This window comes from Zootoca vivipara, chromosome 10 (genome assembly GCF_963506605.1).
Source record: "Zootoca vivipara chromosome 10, rZooViv1.1, whole genome shotgun sequence".
Lineage (NCBI taxonomy): Eukaryota > Metazoa > Chordata > Lepidosauria > Squamata > Lacertidae > Zootoca > Zootoca vivipara.
In genome coordinates this window covers 36,952,276-36,969,090 of record NC_083285.1, presented here as the reverse complement: position 1 = coordinate 36,969,090, position 16,815 = coordinate 36,952,276, and the positions used below count along the sequence as shown (strand labels likewise).

Sequence of the window (16,815 nt, the reverse complement as noted above, 5' to 3'; positions counted from 1 at the left end):
GTCACAACTTTTTCATTGCAGACACTTTAAAGCACTTGGCTGGATCAACAGGAGAGGTAAGCAGGGGATCCTTTCATGGATATTAGGGTGTCCCTTCAAGGCCCCAGCCCATTTTGGGGACTAGCACGTTTGCCATACAGTCAGGTAACAGGACAGGCTCACAGTCATGGTTCTTATGGTTGTGGGCCTGAAATTCCTTCAACACTCCACTCCCCAACATGCATTTGGCATGCAGGCTGGGCCATGGTACTAGTTTGTAGTAAGACTGTCCCGTGACTGGATCCTCAGCTTTTGCTACACCAAACTCTGCTAGCATTCTGGTCAATGAAAGCTGTGGCTATTTTTAAAGCCACTGTAGGCAGTCTGTTCTTACTTACATTCTCCATGCCATGCTGCGGGCACAACCATTGCTTTTGTAACAGAAGCTAAAGAACGTGTATAGAGTGAGGCCAGGTGACCATCCATTCATAGCCACAGGGTACAGAAAGAATTTGTTCTAACTCAGGGGCAGGTAGCTTGTGGCTAAACTGTTGTTGTTGTTTAGTCGTTTAGTCGTGTCCGACTCTTCGTGACCCCATGGACCATAGCACGCCAGGCACTCCTGTCTTCCACTGCCTCCCGCAGTTTGGTCAAACTCATGTTCGTAGCTTCAAGAACACTGTCCAACCATCTTGTCCTCTGTCGTCCCCTTCTCCTAGTGCCCTCAATCTTTCCCAACATCAGGGTCTTTTCCAAGGATTCTTCTCTTCTCATGAGGTGGCCAAAGTATTGGAGCCTCAGCTTCACGATCTGTCCTTCCAGGGAGCACTCAGGGCTGATTTCCTTAAGAATGGATAGGTTTGATCTTCTAGCAGTCCATGGGACTCTCAAGAGTCTCCTCCAGCACCATAATTCAAAAGCCCCTTCATGGATCAATGCCTTGTCGTGGCGAAGGGGCTTGAATAACTCGGAGAAGCTATGAGCTATGCCATGCAGGGCCACCCAAGATGGACAGGTCATAGTGGAGAGTTTTGACTAAACGTGATCCACCTGGAGAAGGAACTGGCAAGCCACTCCAGTATTCCTGCCAAGAAAACTCCATGGACAAAGTGGCTAAACTACAGTTCCCTTAATCCCTTACTAAGTTTGCTAACTAGAGTTTCCATAATCCCTGACCATTGGCCGTGCTGGTCATTATCTAATATTTCAGCAAATGTGCCTGCAGGAGTTGTGAGATGCATGCAAACATAAGTTTGTTACAGTTTATAAGAAAGTACCCTGTTTCTCATATTTTAAGACATACCCATAAAATAAGCCATAGCAGGATTTTTAAGCATTCAAGGAATATAAGACATACCCCGAAAATAAGACATAGTGATAGGTGCAGCAGCAATGCCGGCCGCGGCAGGAGGAGAAGGGAAAAAATAAGACATCCCTTGAAAATAAGCCATAGTGTTTTTTTTTGAGGAAAAAATAAATATAAGACATGTCTTATAATATGAGAAACATGGTACCGGTATCCATCCCCCCCCCTGTAAATAGTCCTTTTACTAAAGTGGTTGAACTTGCTAAATCAAACGGCTCAAATAAAAAAAGCAAAAAGAAAGGAACTTGGTAGTTAGCTTGAGCTTTAATTGCTTGTGGAGTTTGTACTTCCTTACACATTAATGTTTTATTATCCCACCTGAGGAAGCGTAGCATTGAGCTGAGTGCAGAGCTTATAAAATTAAAGTTTTGAAATCTGCATACAGAGCTTTGTGCCTCCACCGGCGGTTCATTTTTAGCATCAGAGTAAGAGTTCTCATTAGAACATATCATTCAGTATGTTCTACCAGCAGAGGGAACTGAGAGTAGGCAGGTCCTTTCCATTAGTTCTGTTACTTTTCTTATAAATCCTGATATTAAAAGTGCTCTAGGGATTTACAGTGGAATAAAGCCTCGCACCAGCAAAATTTCAGCATGCTCATGAGCTTCCTGAAAATGTGGCCTTGGTACAATAATACTTGAATAGTGCTTGCTAGATAAAGCAGTTCTATGGGCTGGATGAGGGCCAATAAACTGACTGAATCCTGGCAAGATGGAGGCACTGTGGGTTGTTGCCTGCTTTGGATGGGGTCGTACTCCCCCTAAAAGAGCAGGTTTGTAGTCTGGGGGGTGATCCTTGATTCACCTTTGTTGCTTGAGGCCTAGGTGACCCCAATGGCTAAGGGTGCCTTCTACCAATTTCTGCCAGTAAGACAACTGAAACTGTTCTGGACTGGGATAGCCTGACCTCTGTTGTTTATGTGCTGGTAGCCTCCAGGCTATGAATCCCAAATCGGAATTAAGATTGCCGGAAGAAATATCAACAACCTCAGATATGCAGATGGCACAACTTCGATGGCAGATAGTGAGGAGGAACTAAAGAACCTATTAAGGAGGGTGAAAGAGGAGAGTGCAAAATACGGTCTGAAGCTAAACATAAAAAAACTAAGATCACGGCCACTGCTCCCATCACCTCCTGGCAACTCGAAGGGGAAGAAATGGAAGCAGTGAGAGATTTTACTTTCTTGGGCTCCATGATCACTGCAGATGGTGATGCTTGCTTCAGACTTCCAGTTCGTTGTGGAGGGAATGGCAGCGTGCTCCGTGTCGTCCGAGTACTGTAAAGGATGACATGGTTCTGGCTGTCAGGGCTCCGGGGGAGGGTGCACCAGGGCTAGGCACCCCCCCCCCGAAAACCCCCCACGGTTGAGTGGGGACCCCAGGGGTCCAACGGAGTGTCGGGGAACTCACCAACCCCGACCTCCTCGCCGCTGTCATTGCGAGGAAGAAAGGAAAGAGGCTTGAGCCCGCTCACGGCTTCATTGCACCCTACAGCCGAAGCCACATGCTGTCACTGTAAGCAGCAAATTTTCCAATTAGAGGTAAAGACCAAATAAAGCTTTAAAGAAGAAATTGGATTTAAATTAATTGATTTGGCAAAACAGGAAGTCAGCTTTTGTTTTCTGCGGACAGGCTCTGCAAGTGGACTTTTTGTGAAAAGCAATGACAAACCTAGACAGCATCTTAAAAAGCAGAGACATCACCTTGCCGACAAAGGTCCGTATAGTTAAAGCTATAGTTTTCCCAGTAGTTATGTATGGAAGCGAGAGCTGGACCATAAAGAAGGCTGATCACCAAACAATTGTTGCTTTTGAATTATGGTGCTGGAGGAGACTCTTGAGAGTCTCATGGACTGCAAGAAACCTATCATTTCAGGGTACTCCAGAATATGCCTCCAGCTGGGAACACTATGGTTTTCATACAAATGCATTTGTACAAACTCATGGGTTTTAATAGTTCCCACATGGCCAATTTTGTACATATTGTTCTTCATTGCTAAGCTCCCTACTCTATTATCACCTGGCTACTGTAACATTGATCCACATTCCTGTACAAAAAAGAACCCCCTCTGATGAAAATCTATTAATACTTCCAAAACAACTTGAGATCACCCACAGATGATCTTTGTGTAAGCTACAACAACTATAATGTGGATTCAGATTACAGCAATTACCTGAGAGCAATAGAGGGTTTTCTTTCTGTGTACTGTACTTCTAATTATGAAGTGCTTGATTACTCTTGCTATGCCAGGAAGGCTTTTTAGAAAGACTGTTCTCAAGAACTGACTCAATTTGCCTTTTTTAACAAAGTGGTTATCATTTTTTTTTGTTCTTTTTTACTGTGTTGAACCCAAGGCCAACAAGTGATTAACCTGTAAAGTGCAAAGATAAAGTGTCTTGTGATGGGCTAATATATGTAAACTATCTCATTTGCCTTTGGAGGAGAAACCACATTTCTTCTAATTAGATCATATTATAATAACATACCGTATTATCTAAAAATAAAACTTCAATTCTTTATTATTCTTTTAAGTTGGCTACCATGCAAATAATCCAGTCAACTAGGTCCTCAAATGCAATATTGTAGAACCACAGCATAACATTATACAGGAAGGCAGCTGAATCAGGAATACCATGGTTTTCTCCTAGCAGAGAGTGGGAGAGGCAAACGTAAGTTCACTTGCAGGCTGCCGTCTTTTCCTGCAGTATTATTTGATGTCAGGACAGACTTTTCAAAGCACGTGGTTCAGCCTGTCACTTGAAATAGCAGACTGATGCATTGTTTTGCAAGGAAATATATGTGTGAGAAGGTTTTTAGCCTCCTGCTTTACTTAGCATGGCTGTAGTACTTACCTGTAATTGGTGACAGTGAGTAAATCCACTTGCAACAAGGTGCCCCAGCCTACCCTTTCATAGGCCAAGCTGGAGTATCTCCTGCATGAGGAAATACTAATTTTGAGAAAGCATCTCAGCCCAGCACTTGGAATGTTGAGGTGTTCTTTATGCATAAATCATCAATGTACAAAGGCCAGCACAGTACAGTATTGGGTCAACTAATGAAGGGCACACTGAACACTGGCAAGGAGATTGGACTTAATATAGCTTCTGGTTATCTTATCAATCTCTCTATCAAGAAAACTGTATCACCCATCCAATTTTAATTTGCTGAAAATACTGTGTCTGATAAGTGTGTGTGTGTGTGTTCTGTAGCTTGTGCTATTAAAATTTTGTGGGAAATACTTCAAAATTTGGCAGGTCTCAGAGAAATTGCTTCATGTAGCAGCAAAAATTGACAGTTATGGGATATCAGCAGTCACTATTGCAGTCTAGCAAAACATGATACCAGCAGAACCAAGCAATTCACTGATCACAGCACAACCTCTAAATATCTATGGGTACAGCCATAGAACATAATTATGTGCTTAATTCACATAACTCATAAAACGCTGCTGTTGTCGTTGTCGTATAAGTAGGTTGCTCTACCAGAACTACTGCAGAGTATAAAATTGTGCTGCACAACTATTAGCTACTATACTGGGCCAACAGAATGAGTAAAGTATGTTATAGTGAGAAACAATGGTTACAGTTTTCAAACTAGCTTTCAAAAATAAAAAACCCAACTTTTAAAAGTTAACCCTAGTGGTCCTTAAGATCTAGTTTTGGTTCAGGGCTGAAATGTGGAACCAGTGGGCCTCCAACTGGACAACCATTCCCAGCGTCACTGACCATTGACAATGTTGTGAAGGCTATCTGTATGGTGCACTCAAAGTAGTTTGCACCTCTATAAAATGTCCCATGATTATGCATTACAGCTCTGGATTTTAATATCATAATAATTGTGGTAGACATGACAAGTTAATAATTTTACAAGGCATATTTCAAGGGCATTATTCAGGGAAAAGGAGCCAAGATGTAAACAGAGTAGTGTTAATTTCAAAAATTCAAGGTGTATCAGTGTACTAAGAGATTTTCAGTATGGCTAAGATCTGCAAATTCCAATCGATTCTACTGCTGTTTGAGGAAGATCTTTGTTGTCAGCGTAACAGTTTTTCTTTGCATTGGCTCTTCCAGCACCTGCTGAGCTATTTGTATTAACTGACTGTTGGGGCTTCAGACAAATGGATTATATACCTGTGGATATTGTGCTTCTGTAGAGCAAACTCCCACAGTGGCTGTTCAGTGGATGGATTAAAGCATGTACTGGCAAAATTACATGTAAGCTAAAATAGCGGGCTTGGAACTTTCAAAGAGTGGTATCTCTTTATTCAAGGCACTCTCTACTATGCATTTAAAGCAGATTCAAAGCACATTATTTTCCTCAAAGAATTCTGGGCACTGTATTTTATTAAGGGTTAACTTTGTGAGGGGTAAGCTACAATGCCCAAAATTCATAGAGGGGAAGGATGGGTTTCAAAGGTGCTTTAAAGCATAGTGTGTATACGATTTCAGTCTACTTCCCAGGTAATTTGCAGTTACTAAATGTGTGATCCTCCGCTACTAAAATCTGTAGTTCATTAACAGTGCACCTAAAAGATATGCTTTTTATTCCACTACCACATTAAATAGTCTCGTTGAGATTCTCCAGAAATTATGGCATTAAAAAAAACAACACTCAGAACTGATGCCATGTGACGATAGATAGCTGCTCTGTGATAAGAATTCACACCTACAATACATTTTAGATTTCATTGTGAATTGTCAATTCACTCCTTCAGTGTGTCTCAGGCTGTCTACATTACCAAGTAGATGGTTCTTTTTCTCAATTTGGATCAAAGCTGGTTTAGGGAAAAACTAATCCAAACACAGTATTTCATACGGAACAACAGGATAGATATGAAATGTGGTTATCATTTCGTGTCCTTCACTTCCCAAATCAGTGATGGGAATGCTTTGAATAAGGAGCATTATAACAAGAAGCCTTTGCTTCTGATGTAAGCTATACACATTGTGTCACTGGCTAACCTAATGTGCAGATAAGCTAAATTAAGCAGAATCAAACCTTGGTCTGAATGCTGCTTGACAAGCTTTAATAACAACTGATGAAACAGTATGTTTTTTTACTAACAACTTAAAGATGTGCATTTTGGCTGTGATCCTAAGCACATTAATCAGCAAGATGTGTCCTCTTCAAGTCAATGTGTCTTTGCTCCAGGATGCTGTTATCTAGATCAAGATGGCTCATCTAAGATGGCATGGTGTCACACAACACATTTGATCCTGACAAGTACATACTGTAAAATCGATAAATCTGCTTTTGGTTCTTAGTTATAACCCACACAGTATTGCAGTTGCCTGTCAGAACAAGTATTACAGCATTGCCATTGTGTTCCTCTGATTTTGTCTCTATTCTGGGATTTGATATTGCTCATAGCGCAACTTATAACTTCAAGAAGAGGAAGAAGATAAAATAATGATCTCAATGTTAGTATTGTGTAACTGTAGAGGTGCTAAGTCGATTGCCTGTGTGGTGATCAATAATATGGGGAGTTTTTATTTCATCGTATCTTCTATCCCGAACTGAAGGTGTTATGATGATAATGTGTATTATTTGTATAGACCAGGGGTCGGCAATCTCTGGCCTGTAGGCCAATGTTAGCCCACCAAGATTTCTGATTTGGCCTACAAGGTCTTTCCCCCCAGAAGCACGCTTGCCTGTTAACCATTGAGTGTGTGACATCGGCTGATGGGCAGGGTTCAATTCTGCATTTGCTGTGCATGCCAGTTTCCCACAGGGAATATTTGCAATTCACTTCTAATGGAGACCTGGGATTTATAATACATAGGTATCACAGACTGCCAAGGACAGCTAGGTTGATACAAAGGCTGACTACAGTATGTGCCTTGTCAGGGTTTGTTTTTGTTTTTGTTATTGTTATGCCAGTTTGCATTAGAGATCACCTTAAATGGGATAATGGTCCTTGATTAAAAACCAGTGAAATCTTTTGATAGGTAAAAGGGTTCTGAATGTGTAAAATAAAAAGGAATTCATAGTCTGAGTGGCAGAGCTTCTGAAGGGCTCATGTGAGAGTCTGTATCTGGGAGCTGAAGCAGCAGTATCTGCCTGTGGAAGAAGCAGAAGCCAGAGTAGAACTGAGAGGTCCCAGTGGCAGCAGGCAGTGGCTGTGCAAAGAAGAAGATCAGGAAGCTGAAATCACAGAAGGCTGAAACTGAGGAGGTCTACAGGGAGAACAAGACTCCAGCAGCAGCCCTCCAGAACAGTAGGAGTCAAATTGTCAGCTGTTGGCAGTTGTTCAGAAGAAGCAGTAAGTTGTACTGCTAGACAGAAGGCAGTATAAACCTGTGAGTTGGCTGGGGAGGAAAAGATAAGAGGAGTTGGCTATTGACTTAGACTAGGAAAAATATCTAGGTAGGTTTACAGAAAGTGTCATTTAAAAATCTAACCTGCAAATATATTATGATATTTTGTATGTTTTAATAAATAATGTATTTGTTTGGCTTTTAAACTTAAGTCTTATATTCACCCCTCTCCTATTTAATAAGTGTTTAACTTTAAAGCTTTGCTTTTTTAAAAAATGGATTTTATTAGCATGCTGGGGGACAGATTCATTGAATAGTCATATGCTGATGCTGTCTTGGCCAGAGGTGAGGCTACTAACCATGTTCACATTTCCAAGCCCTGACTTTTTGAAAGCAAATATTTGAGCACAGTGTCAAAACGTCAAGACATAACAAGCAGCTGTCTTGTAAGCAATGTTTGGCCCATTGCCACTGCCTTGAGTCCCTCATCAGATTCCTTTCGATTTTCAGTGGCTAGGGAGAAGCAAAATGGATGAGAGAAAAAGTGAAAAAGGAGTTGGTCAGGGCTCCCTTGAGTATCATCCCCCTCTGCCTCTAGCTCCGACAATTAATCCCTGCTTTCCTACTGCAGGAATCTGAATTATAAATATATTGTAGAAGAAAGCATGGGAAAATAATATCACTAGTAAAAAACAACAGTTTAAGGGCTTTGGAATATGATACAATTCTTTGCTAAAATTAAAGGCTACTTGCCTTCTTAAACAATGAAGCTGTCAGACAAGTCAGAGTAGAAATATATTTCACACTGATTTTCCTAGATATATTTTCTCCTGCAGCTTCTTTTTCTGTAACAAATGAAGAGAGAATCCAGTCCTAAATAACTGCTTCAAGATAAGAACAGATTACCTTCAGTTTGGGAATACTTCTACAAGTACTGTATTTATCTTGCCAGGAAAAGATGTTAAAGCCCGTTGGTGATTTTGTTAATCCATAGAGAAAAATGGAGGCTAGTTGTCAGTAAGGATGAAAGTGTATTACATATATATGTAAGAAACTGGGCTTGCAGCAGTACATCTCCATTAGCTGCTTTTTTGTTTGAATTTATAACATCATCATCATCATCGTCATCACTAAAATTTATATACTGCCCTAGACCCGGGGGTCTCAGGGCGGTTCACAGAATAAAATCAAAATATAAAACCATAAAATACATAATCAAAATAAAAACAACCCAACAATCCCCCCCACTATGAAAAAACACATTTTAAAAGGGCATAGGATGTCAATCAAATCAACCAAAGGCCTGGTTAAAAAGGAACATTTTTGCCTGGCTCCTAAAGGTATATAATGAAGGCACAAGGCGAACTTCGCTGGGGAAACCATTCCACAGATGGGGAGCCACTGCAGAGAAGGCCACTTCTTGTGTTGCCAACAAGACTCCTACCCTGGGCCTCAGATGAGCTCTGCACGGGCCTTTGTTGGATGCCTTTAATTGAGGTTCCTCATTGCAGAGGGTTAGACTAGATGACCTGCAGGGTCTCTTCCAACTCTACAATTTTGCATGTTCAGACCCAGATACCTCCCCCCTAAATACAGTCATGGTGGCTACTTTGGAATCTGCTGGATTGATTGCTTCTGTCAACAGGTGTCTTTTGTACACGAGCTGGGATCACAGGTAAGACCTCTCCCTTACAGCAGGTGCTTCTAATCTCAGATCGTTACATACAGTGCAGATACCAGGTAGCCTGACATCTGGCTGGTTGATAGGGGATCAAATACTCATTATAATGCACATCAATCTCTGACTTTTGTCTTCTGGGTTTCTGGGGTTTTTCCTGTTGTTATTCTGTCTCTCGCAGCTACAATAAACCTACCATTAAAATTACGGACTGGTCATTTCTTTGTCAGAGGGCAAATGGACAAATTTAGCAGGGGATCAAATACTTCCCCCCCTCACTGTAAACACACATTTGACTCAAATTTTAGTTTTGGTTTTTGGCAGAATTTAGGCCACAACTTTATTGATTACAGAAAAGAGAGTGGTTGCATAGGCTCTGGTTCGACTAGCTCCCTGCACCCTTGCAAGTAGCGCTGACCCAGAGCTCCATCATAGGTCACCCAAGGGTGAACACCTGAGGTAGGTGAAAAGCCCGGGAACAGACTCTGTTAATTCCCCAGATGCTCCCCTGGACTCAGGCACGGGCACAACCCTCTTTCAGGGGTTGACCAAACCAAGTTGAGTCCCTGGATTCCTTTAACGGAATACCCTTAACATAGGGATGGCGAGACTGTTCTCCCATCCCTATCACCTGAAGCAGTGCCTATCCACAACCTTACAAGTTGTGACGATTTGGTATGCAGCAGGTGAAACCGAAAGCCAATCAGCCAAGTGGGGAAAATTCCTGCCGTGCCCTTGTCCTAATGACAGACGACACACAACACACGAAGGCATAGCAAGGTCAGTCGCAAAATGCCCTAAAAGTAGGGAGAGGTGGGCGGGTGTTCCGATGCACGAGCCGAAAGAGGAAGCTCTGGGTCATGTGCATAGGGTAGGTATAGGTCCCTCGATCCGTTTCAACTGCACCCCATTGGCCAGATTATACACCCAGCAATGAGGGACCTACCTATCAGGTGTTGTGGCTATCCAATATACCCACCCACAACCAGGAGGTCAGTCTCCAGGTCTCGCCGCAACACATGCCCTCTTTTAGGAAGGACATGATATATGATGCTATGAGTCTGTCTAAGCAGTATGCGTGCTGATTTCGCCCAGTGTTTCTGTCAGCCACAATTGCACTTGACAACTTTTCCCCCCTTTGATTGCCTTTCTCTGAAATCTATGAGACAGCATAAGGTCAACCCATTTGCTACCCTGTCTTACTAACAAATGTACCTACATGTTGAAATAAGCACTGCAGCCGTGATGAAAGATGTCTGCTTCTAATAGGTATCAGTTTGTTAGTGTAGCAAAGTGTAGGCACCAGTCTGACAATTTGAAGGCTAATGTTGCAGAAGAGTCATGCATACACCTCTTAGTGGTGTCTAGGAAACAGCATTACCCAATGTTTGACCATTCTCATACACCTACAAGAATAGGGCTCCTCCCAAAATCATTCTTGTATACAGGCAGATAGGAATTTAGAGTTGCAGTGAATTAGAAACCCTTGTTTTGCCTACCATGAGGGTGAATTCTGTTCTGGTACGGTTGTTGTTCCAAGCAGCAGATCCAAGGAAATTTCTGGTGATAAAAGCTGGTTATTATAATATTATTCTGTAAGAGAGCTAATGGGGAGAAGAGAGCAAAGGGGTGAGAAACCTTTCCCATTAATTTATGTAAAGAGTGTGGAGCAACCTGGTGTAAGTAGACACTGGAGGTTTGTCGCTACAGAGGGGTAGAAAGAGATGGATGTTAGAGACTGGGTTTTTTTTTTTTTTGTTTCTCACCTCTGAACAAGAGTTTGGAACAATATCTGAAAATGTAGAAACTCCTAGACGAGGGTTATAAATTGGTAATCTGGCGCACTGCCAGAGCTATTTTAAGATTGCTATCTGTGTTGTAATGGCCAAAGTCCTCTGGGGTTGTTTGTATATTTTAACAAACGAATGTGGTTCCACCTCTTCTTACCTAGGTAATAAATTTTCCTGGGAAGCTTGAAAGCACCCCCAGAAGAACAGGTAAATATTAAGTCAAGTCTTTTATGTTCGTCCTGGTTCTATAATCAGCATGATTCAGGGCTGGTCTAGTGGTTGCCACACCTTTGTATTGCATAGTTACATACTGTCTGGAAGTCACATGACTGGACTGAATTGAATTTAATTGGTATCGCAGTCACTTGCAGCAGCTCAACCTATCTGGCCATCAACTGCAAATGCCACCTATGAACTTTGCCTCCTTAGGAAAGCAGACTTCGTTTTTGTGTTACAGGTTTCAACTGGTATTACCTGCCGCGTTGTGCTGTTTGTTGTAGGTACTAGTGCTAGTATAAGTCATGGTCACAAGCTGGTGTGCCTTGTGAAGGCAAACCCAGGACCCTGAAATAATTCTTTTTGACCAACCAAATGGCAGACCCAGACTGTGATTCAGACGAAGGCTTGAAATTTAAGCAGAAGACTTGTGCAGATCTGCTGGTAAGGAGTTAAGAAATTATGGTGGTGGTCCAATGTCTTTAAGACACCGAGGATTCTCAAATTCTGTCAGAATCATGAATTTGATCTTTTGGTCTCTGGTAAACAAATTGTGCATTTTATTAACCTGCCGTTTTGTTTGTTTTAATGCAAAGGAGTGTGTGGTTTTGTGGGGTGGGATGAAAAAAAATCCCAAAAAAGATTTTATAATGTCTTTTGTTATTTTTAAGGTTCCCTCTCTCTCTCCCTCTCTCCCTCTCTCTCTCTGTGTGTTTGTGTGTATAAACATAAACACACGATTTAAATATTCAATTTAATTTTCAAAAATATATATTTGCCATATAGATGTAGTGCCCTCTATTGTAGATTCAAAAGCACATGTCCATATATGAACCATGCAGTCAGAACACATTTGCATATTACCTTGAAATAATTGAGGATACTCAAATCACTAATACATGTTTGCCTGAAGCGGGAAAAATGCATTGCTATGAATTGATCACCAGGGCAGTTTTACTTTTTTTTCATGCTCCAGTTGTATGTTACCTTATACCTTATACCAAGACTTGAAGAGACAGTCAAAATCAAATTACAAATAGGAAGATTATCTCATAAAAAGTACTGTCGTGGTTTACAAGCCTCAGTTCTGCTTATAATGGCCTGATAATATCTTGAGACCTTGGGGTGTTAAATGGATAGATGTTAAAATGAAGTGATCCTATATAATAATGTCCAAGTTGTCCCTGCGTCCAGTTGTCCCGTGTGTCCCTGGGGTACTGCGCATGGGCCCCAGGGACACAGGGATTGGACGGAGAGACAACAGCCAACTGCCGCTCCGAAGCCCAGTCTCATGCTGGAGGCGGCGGGGGAAAGAAGCGCTCCCCCGGCAGCCTTGCCGCGCACCGCCGGCATGGGATGGCGCTTCCTCGGCGAACACAAGCAGGCAGACAGCCCGCCTGCTTGCTTCCCCAAGGAAGCCGAAGCGGCAGCGGGCGCTGAGGGAAGCCGGCTTTGGCTTGGCGGCGGGAAGAAGGGGAGGAATTCCTCCCCTTTTTCCCGCCGCCGCCAAGCCAGTCCCCGAGCCGAAGTGCGGCGCGGTGGGGGCTTTTCGCCGTTTGCCTTCCCGGAGCGAAGGGGGAGGCAAACAGCGAAAAGCACCCGCCGCGCCGCACTTCGGCTCGGGGACTGGCTTGGCGTGCGCGGCGAGGTGGCGGGGGGGGAGGAGAAGCGCTCCCCCCCGCCGCTTTGGCACGCAGCGCCGACATGGGACGGGGCTTCGGAGACCTTCTCCGAAGCCCCGTCTCATGCGGGAGGTGCGCTGTGAGGCGGCGGGGGGGAGAAGCGCTCCTCCCCCCCGCCGCCTCACCACGCAGCGCCGACATTGGACGGGGCTTCGGAGACCTTCTCCGAAGCCCCGTCTCATGCGGGAGGTGCCCGGCGAGGCGGGGGGGGAGAGAAGCGCTCCTCCCCCCCCCACCGCCTCGGCACGCAGCGCCGGCATGGAACGGAGTTTCGGAGAAGGTCTCCGAAGCCCCGTCTCATGCGGGAGGTGCGCGGCGGGGGGGGGCGGGAGAAGTGCTTCTCTCCCCCCCGCCGCCTCGCCGCGCACCTCCGGCATGAGACGGGGCTTCGGAGACCTCCGAAGCTCCGTCCCATGCCGGCGCTGCACGACAGCAGCGTTCTAGCGCCCGTTTTTAAACGGGCTGAATTCCACTAGTTGTCTATAAAATATAACTGCAGTGATCAGACAGGATGGCTGGATATCCCATGCCTTGTTGTGTCCTGAATTACTTAACTACTGTAAGTGAGCATGTGCAAATATTGGTATCTTTTGATTAAACTGAAATGTTTGTATGTGCATGCTCATGTTATGGGAAAAGATAAATGACCCTTTAAACATTTTCATATGAGACACTTGGCATGATGACTAAAATGTAAGGAAAATGCTACTGAAATGTATCTGAAAGTATAATTTTTAGGATGCCTACTATAAGAACATAACATATTATTGTGCAGCAACTACAGTAGTCTGTTATTAATGAGCTTTCAAAGCTCTCCAAATTATTCTCTCTCTCTCCCTGAGGTAAAGAAAGAACATGTAAAACAGCAAGAAAACCAGAGAGAAACAGTGCCATTACAAATTGTGCATAATTTTTCATTTAGGGTCTTGATTTTGCTGGGTACTGAATACTCATCACATTGACTTGTGTGGTTTGACCTCATAGGATTAGAAAATGTGGGAAAGAATATAATAAAGGTAATCTATGCTTTTGCATGTACTTTGTTTCTAGTAGCAATGTGAAGGATACTTTTGGTGACTTTGCATCTTTATGGAGCAATAGGTTCCATGGGGTCTATGGATTCTTAAGCACTAAAACCTTGCTGATTTAGATGAAACATCTAAGGACCCATTTGCAAAAGGAAATGTTTGTTTTCCCTTAGGTACTAGAGCATGTTGTGCAGGGCTGCATGTGACATTTTCTTTTCATCCACATCCAAGTTGAATCTCATGCACAAATTACTTTTCTGTTTACATCTTCTGTGCTGCTGATAATGCCAAGGCTGGAGGTTCCGATCCCCGTATGGGACGGCTGCATATTCCTGTATTGCAGAGGGTTGGATTAGATGGTCCTCAGGATCCCATCCACCTCTATGATCTATACATGTAATTTCTAATTCTGTAATGCCCGAGTTGGCTTACAATATTTATTTACTTAGGTGATTTAGAACCAACTCATTAAAACCAACTCCAGAGCAGGATGCAACATAAACATATATTGTTACACGACACCCCAATCTCCATGAGCTGGATATTCCAGTGGTTTCTGTCACTTACCTGTTTCCTTTTGGGAATAAGGCACAGCAGAGATTATGGTATCTTTATAATATATGGTTTATTTGCACATATATACAACCTGAACCTAAATGAAGGGATTTCAGAGCATTCACATCCCAAGAGGGTCCAGCCTCCTCCATACACTGCCTCCTTGGATTCAAAGGACAGCAAAAAGCCATCCTCTGTGTCTCTTTCTCATCCTGTCATCCCCAGCTCACTTTAAGTTCTGTCCTGCCTTCTTTTCGCTGCTACCCAGTTCCAAGCCTACGTCATTCAAAGTTGAAACCCTAAACCTGGCCTTTGCCTCTGTCCACTAGCACCCAGCAAAAAAAGCCCCCCTACTTTACATTGCCCTCTGATGATTCACTTGATGAGCCATCATTGGGCTTTGCCCTCTGCTGAGCTGGCTTATCTTGTCAGCATAAATGAATCCAGGGGTTTTCCGTGTTGGGCAACTTTAATCAAACCTTGATTAAGTCTAACTTTTACTAAATTCACAACACATTTAGGTGGATTTTAGCTCCTCCCCCCTCCCAACCTAGCAACTCATAACATTTTGATATAATGAAACAATATTTTTTAAAAATTGAACCACCACAACAATAGATATGTATTTACTGATTTTGAAATTTACTAATGCTCTGGTGCGGGATTTGATCATTGAAAACAGTCCTTTTTTGTCAGTCGCAATTATGGGATTCACAATTATGTTCATGGGATATATAGCCTTTCAAGGAAAAGGCTAAAGATACCTTTGCATAGGGCTGACACCACCAGGAGGCTGAGTGAGGCAACCCCCTTAGGCAGGAGGTGCTGGGGAACAGTGAGGTGTTGAAAGGAAGAGCTGTATGTGTCCTGCCCTGTGCCTTCACCCCTCTAAGATAGCCTGGCGCTCTGAGGTGAGGGCACAGGGCACTGTCTTATCACCACTGTTGAAGTAAATTCCAGCCCCTGACTTGGTTAGTTTTTGCACATGGAATCATAGAATGATGAGATACATGTGTGTTCATGTGCATCTGAAGCCCACAGAGCACAATCTCTCATCCACGATAGAAAGGTACAAATTCCCTTTTCAGATTCACACGAACGTGTTTCAGAAAAACAAAGCTTTTCACTGTACAGTATTGTTGTTGTTGTTTAGTCGTTTAGTCGTGTCCGACTCTTCGTGACCCCATGGACCATAGCACGCCAGGCACTCCTGTCTTCCACTGCCTCCCGCAGTTTGGTCAAACTCATGTTCGTAGCTTCGAGAACACTGTCCAACCATCTCGTCCTCTGTCGTCCCCTTCTCCTAGTGCCCTCCATCTTTCCCAACATCAAGGTCTTTTCCAAAGATTCTTCTCTTCTCATGAGGTGGCCAAAGTATTGGAGCCTCAGCTTCACGATCTATCCTTCCAGTGAGCACTCAGGGCTGATTTCCTTAAGAATGGATAGGTTTGATCTTCTTGCAGTCCATGGGACTCTCAAGAGTCTCCTCCAGCACCATAATTCAAAAGCATCAATTCTTCGGCGATCAGCCTTCTTTATGGTCCAGCTCTCACTTCCATACATCACTAGTGGGAAAACCATAGCTTTAACTATACGGACCTTTGTAGGCAAGGTGATGTCTCTGCTTTTTAAGATGCTGTCTAGGTTTGTCATTGCTCTTCTCCCAAGAAGCAGGCGTCTTTTAATTTCGTGACTGCTGTCACCATCTGCAGTGATCAAGGAGCCCAAGAAAGTAAAATCTCTCATTGCCTCCATTTCTTCCCCTTCTATTTGCCAGGAGGTGATGGGACCAGTGGCCATGATCTTGGTTTTTTTGATGTTGAGCTTCAGACCATATTTTGCGCTCTCCTCTTTCACCCTCATTAAAAGGTTCTTTAATTCCTCCTCACTTTCTGCCATCAAGGTTGTGTCATCTGCATATCTGAGGTTGTTGATATTTCTTCCGGCAATCTTAATTCCGTCTTGGGATTCATCTAGTCCAGCCTTTCGCATGATGAATTCTGCATATAAGTTAAATAAGCAGGGAGACAATATACAACCTTGTCGTACTCCTTTCCCAATTTTGAACCAATCAGTTGTTCCATATCCAGTTCTAACTGTAGCTTCTTGTCCCACATAGAGATTTCTCAGGAGACAGGTGAGGTGATCAGGCACTCCCATTTCTTTAAGAACTTGCCATAGTTTGCTGTGGTCGACACAGTCAAAGGCTTTTGCATAGTCAATGAAGCAGAAGTAGGCGTTTTTCTGGAACTCTCTAGCTTTCTC

The 16,815-nt window shown here is 43.2% G+C and overlaps 1 protein-coding gene across 3 annotated transcripts in view; it reads left to right on the top strand.

The window, feature by feature from the left end:
• The window catches only part of TMCC3 (transmembrane and coiled-coil domain family 3), an 88,880-nt gene that overhangs the window by 9,203 nt on the left and 62,862 nt on the right, over positions 1-16,815 (top strand). Inside the window, exon 1 of one of the 3 annotated variants that reach the window (XM_035126850.2) lies at positions 11,333-11,729. The exons of the other annotated variants lie outside the window; for them this stretch is intronic. Within the exon in view, the coding sequence (XP_034982741.2) occupies positions 11,661-11,729 (69 nt within the window). The 5' untranslated portion in view covers positions 11,333-11,660. Of the gene's footprint in view, positions 1-11,332; positions 11,730-16,815 lie in introns of those variants that run through there. 3 annotated transcript variants of the gene reach the window in all.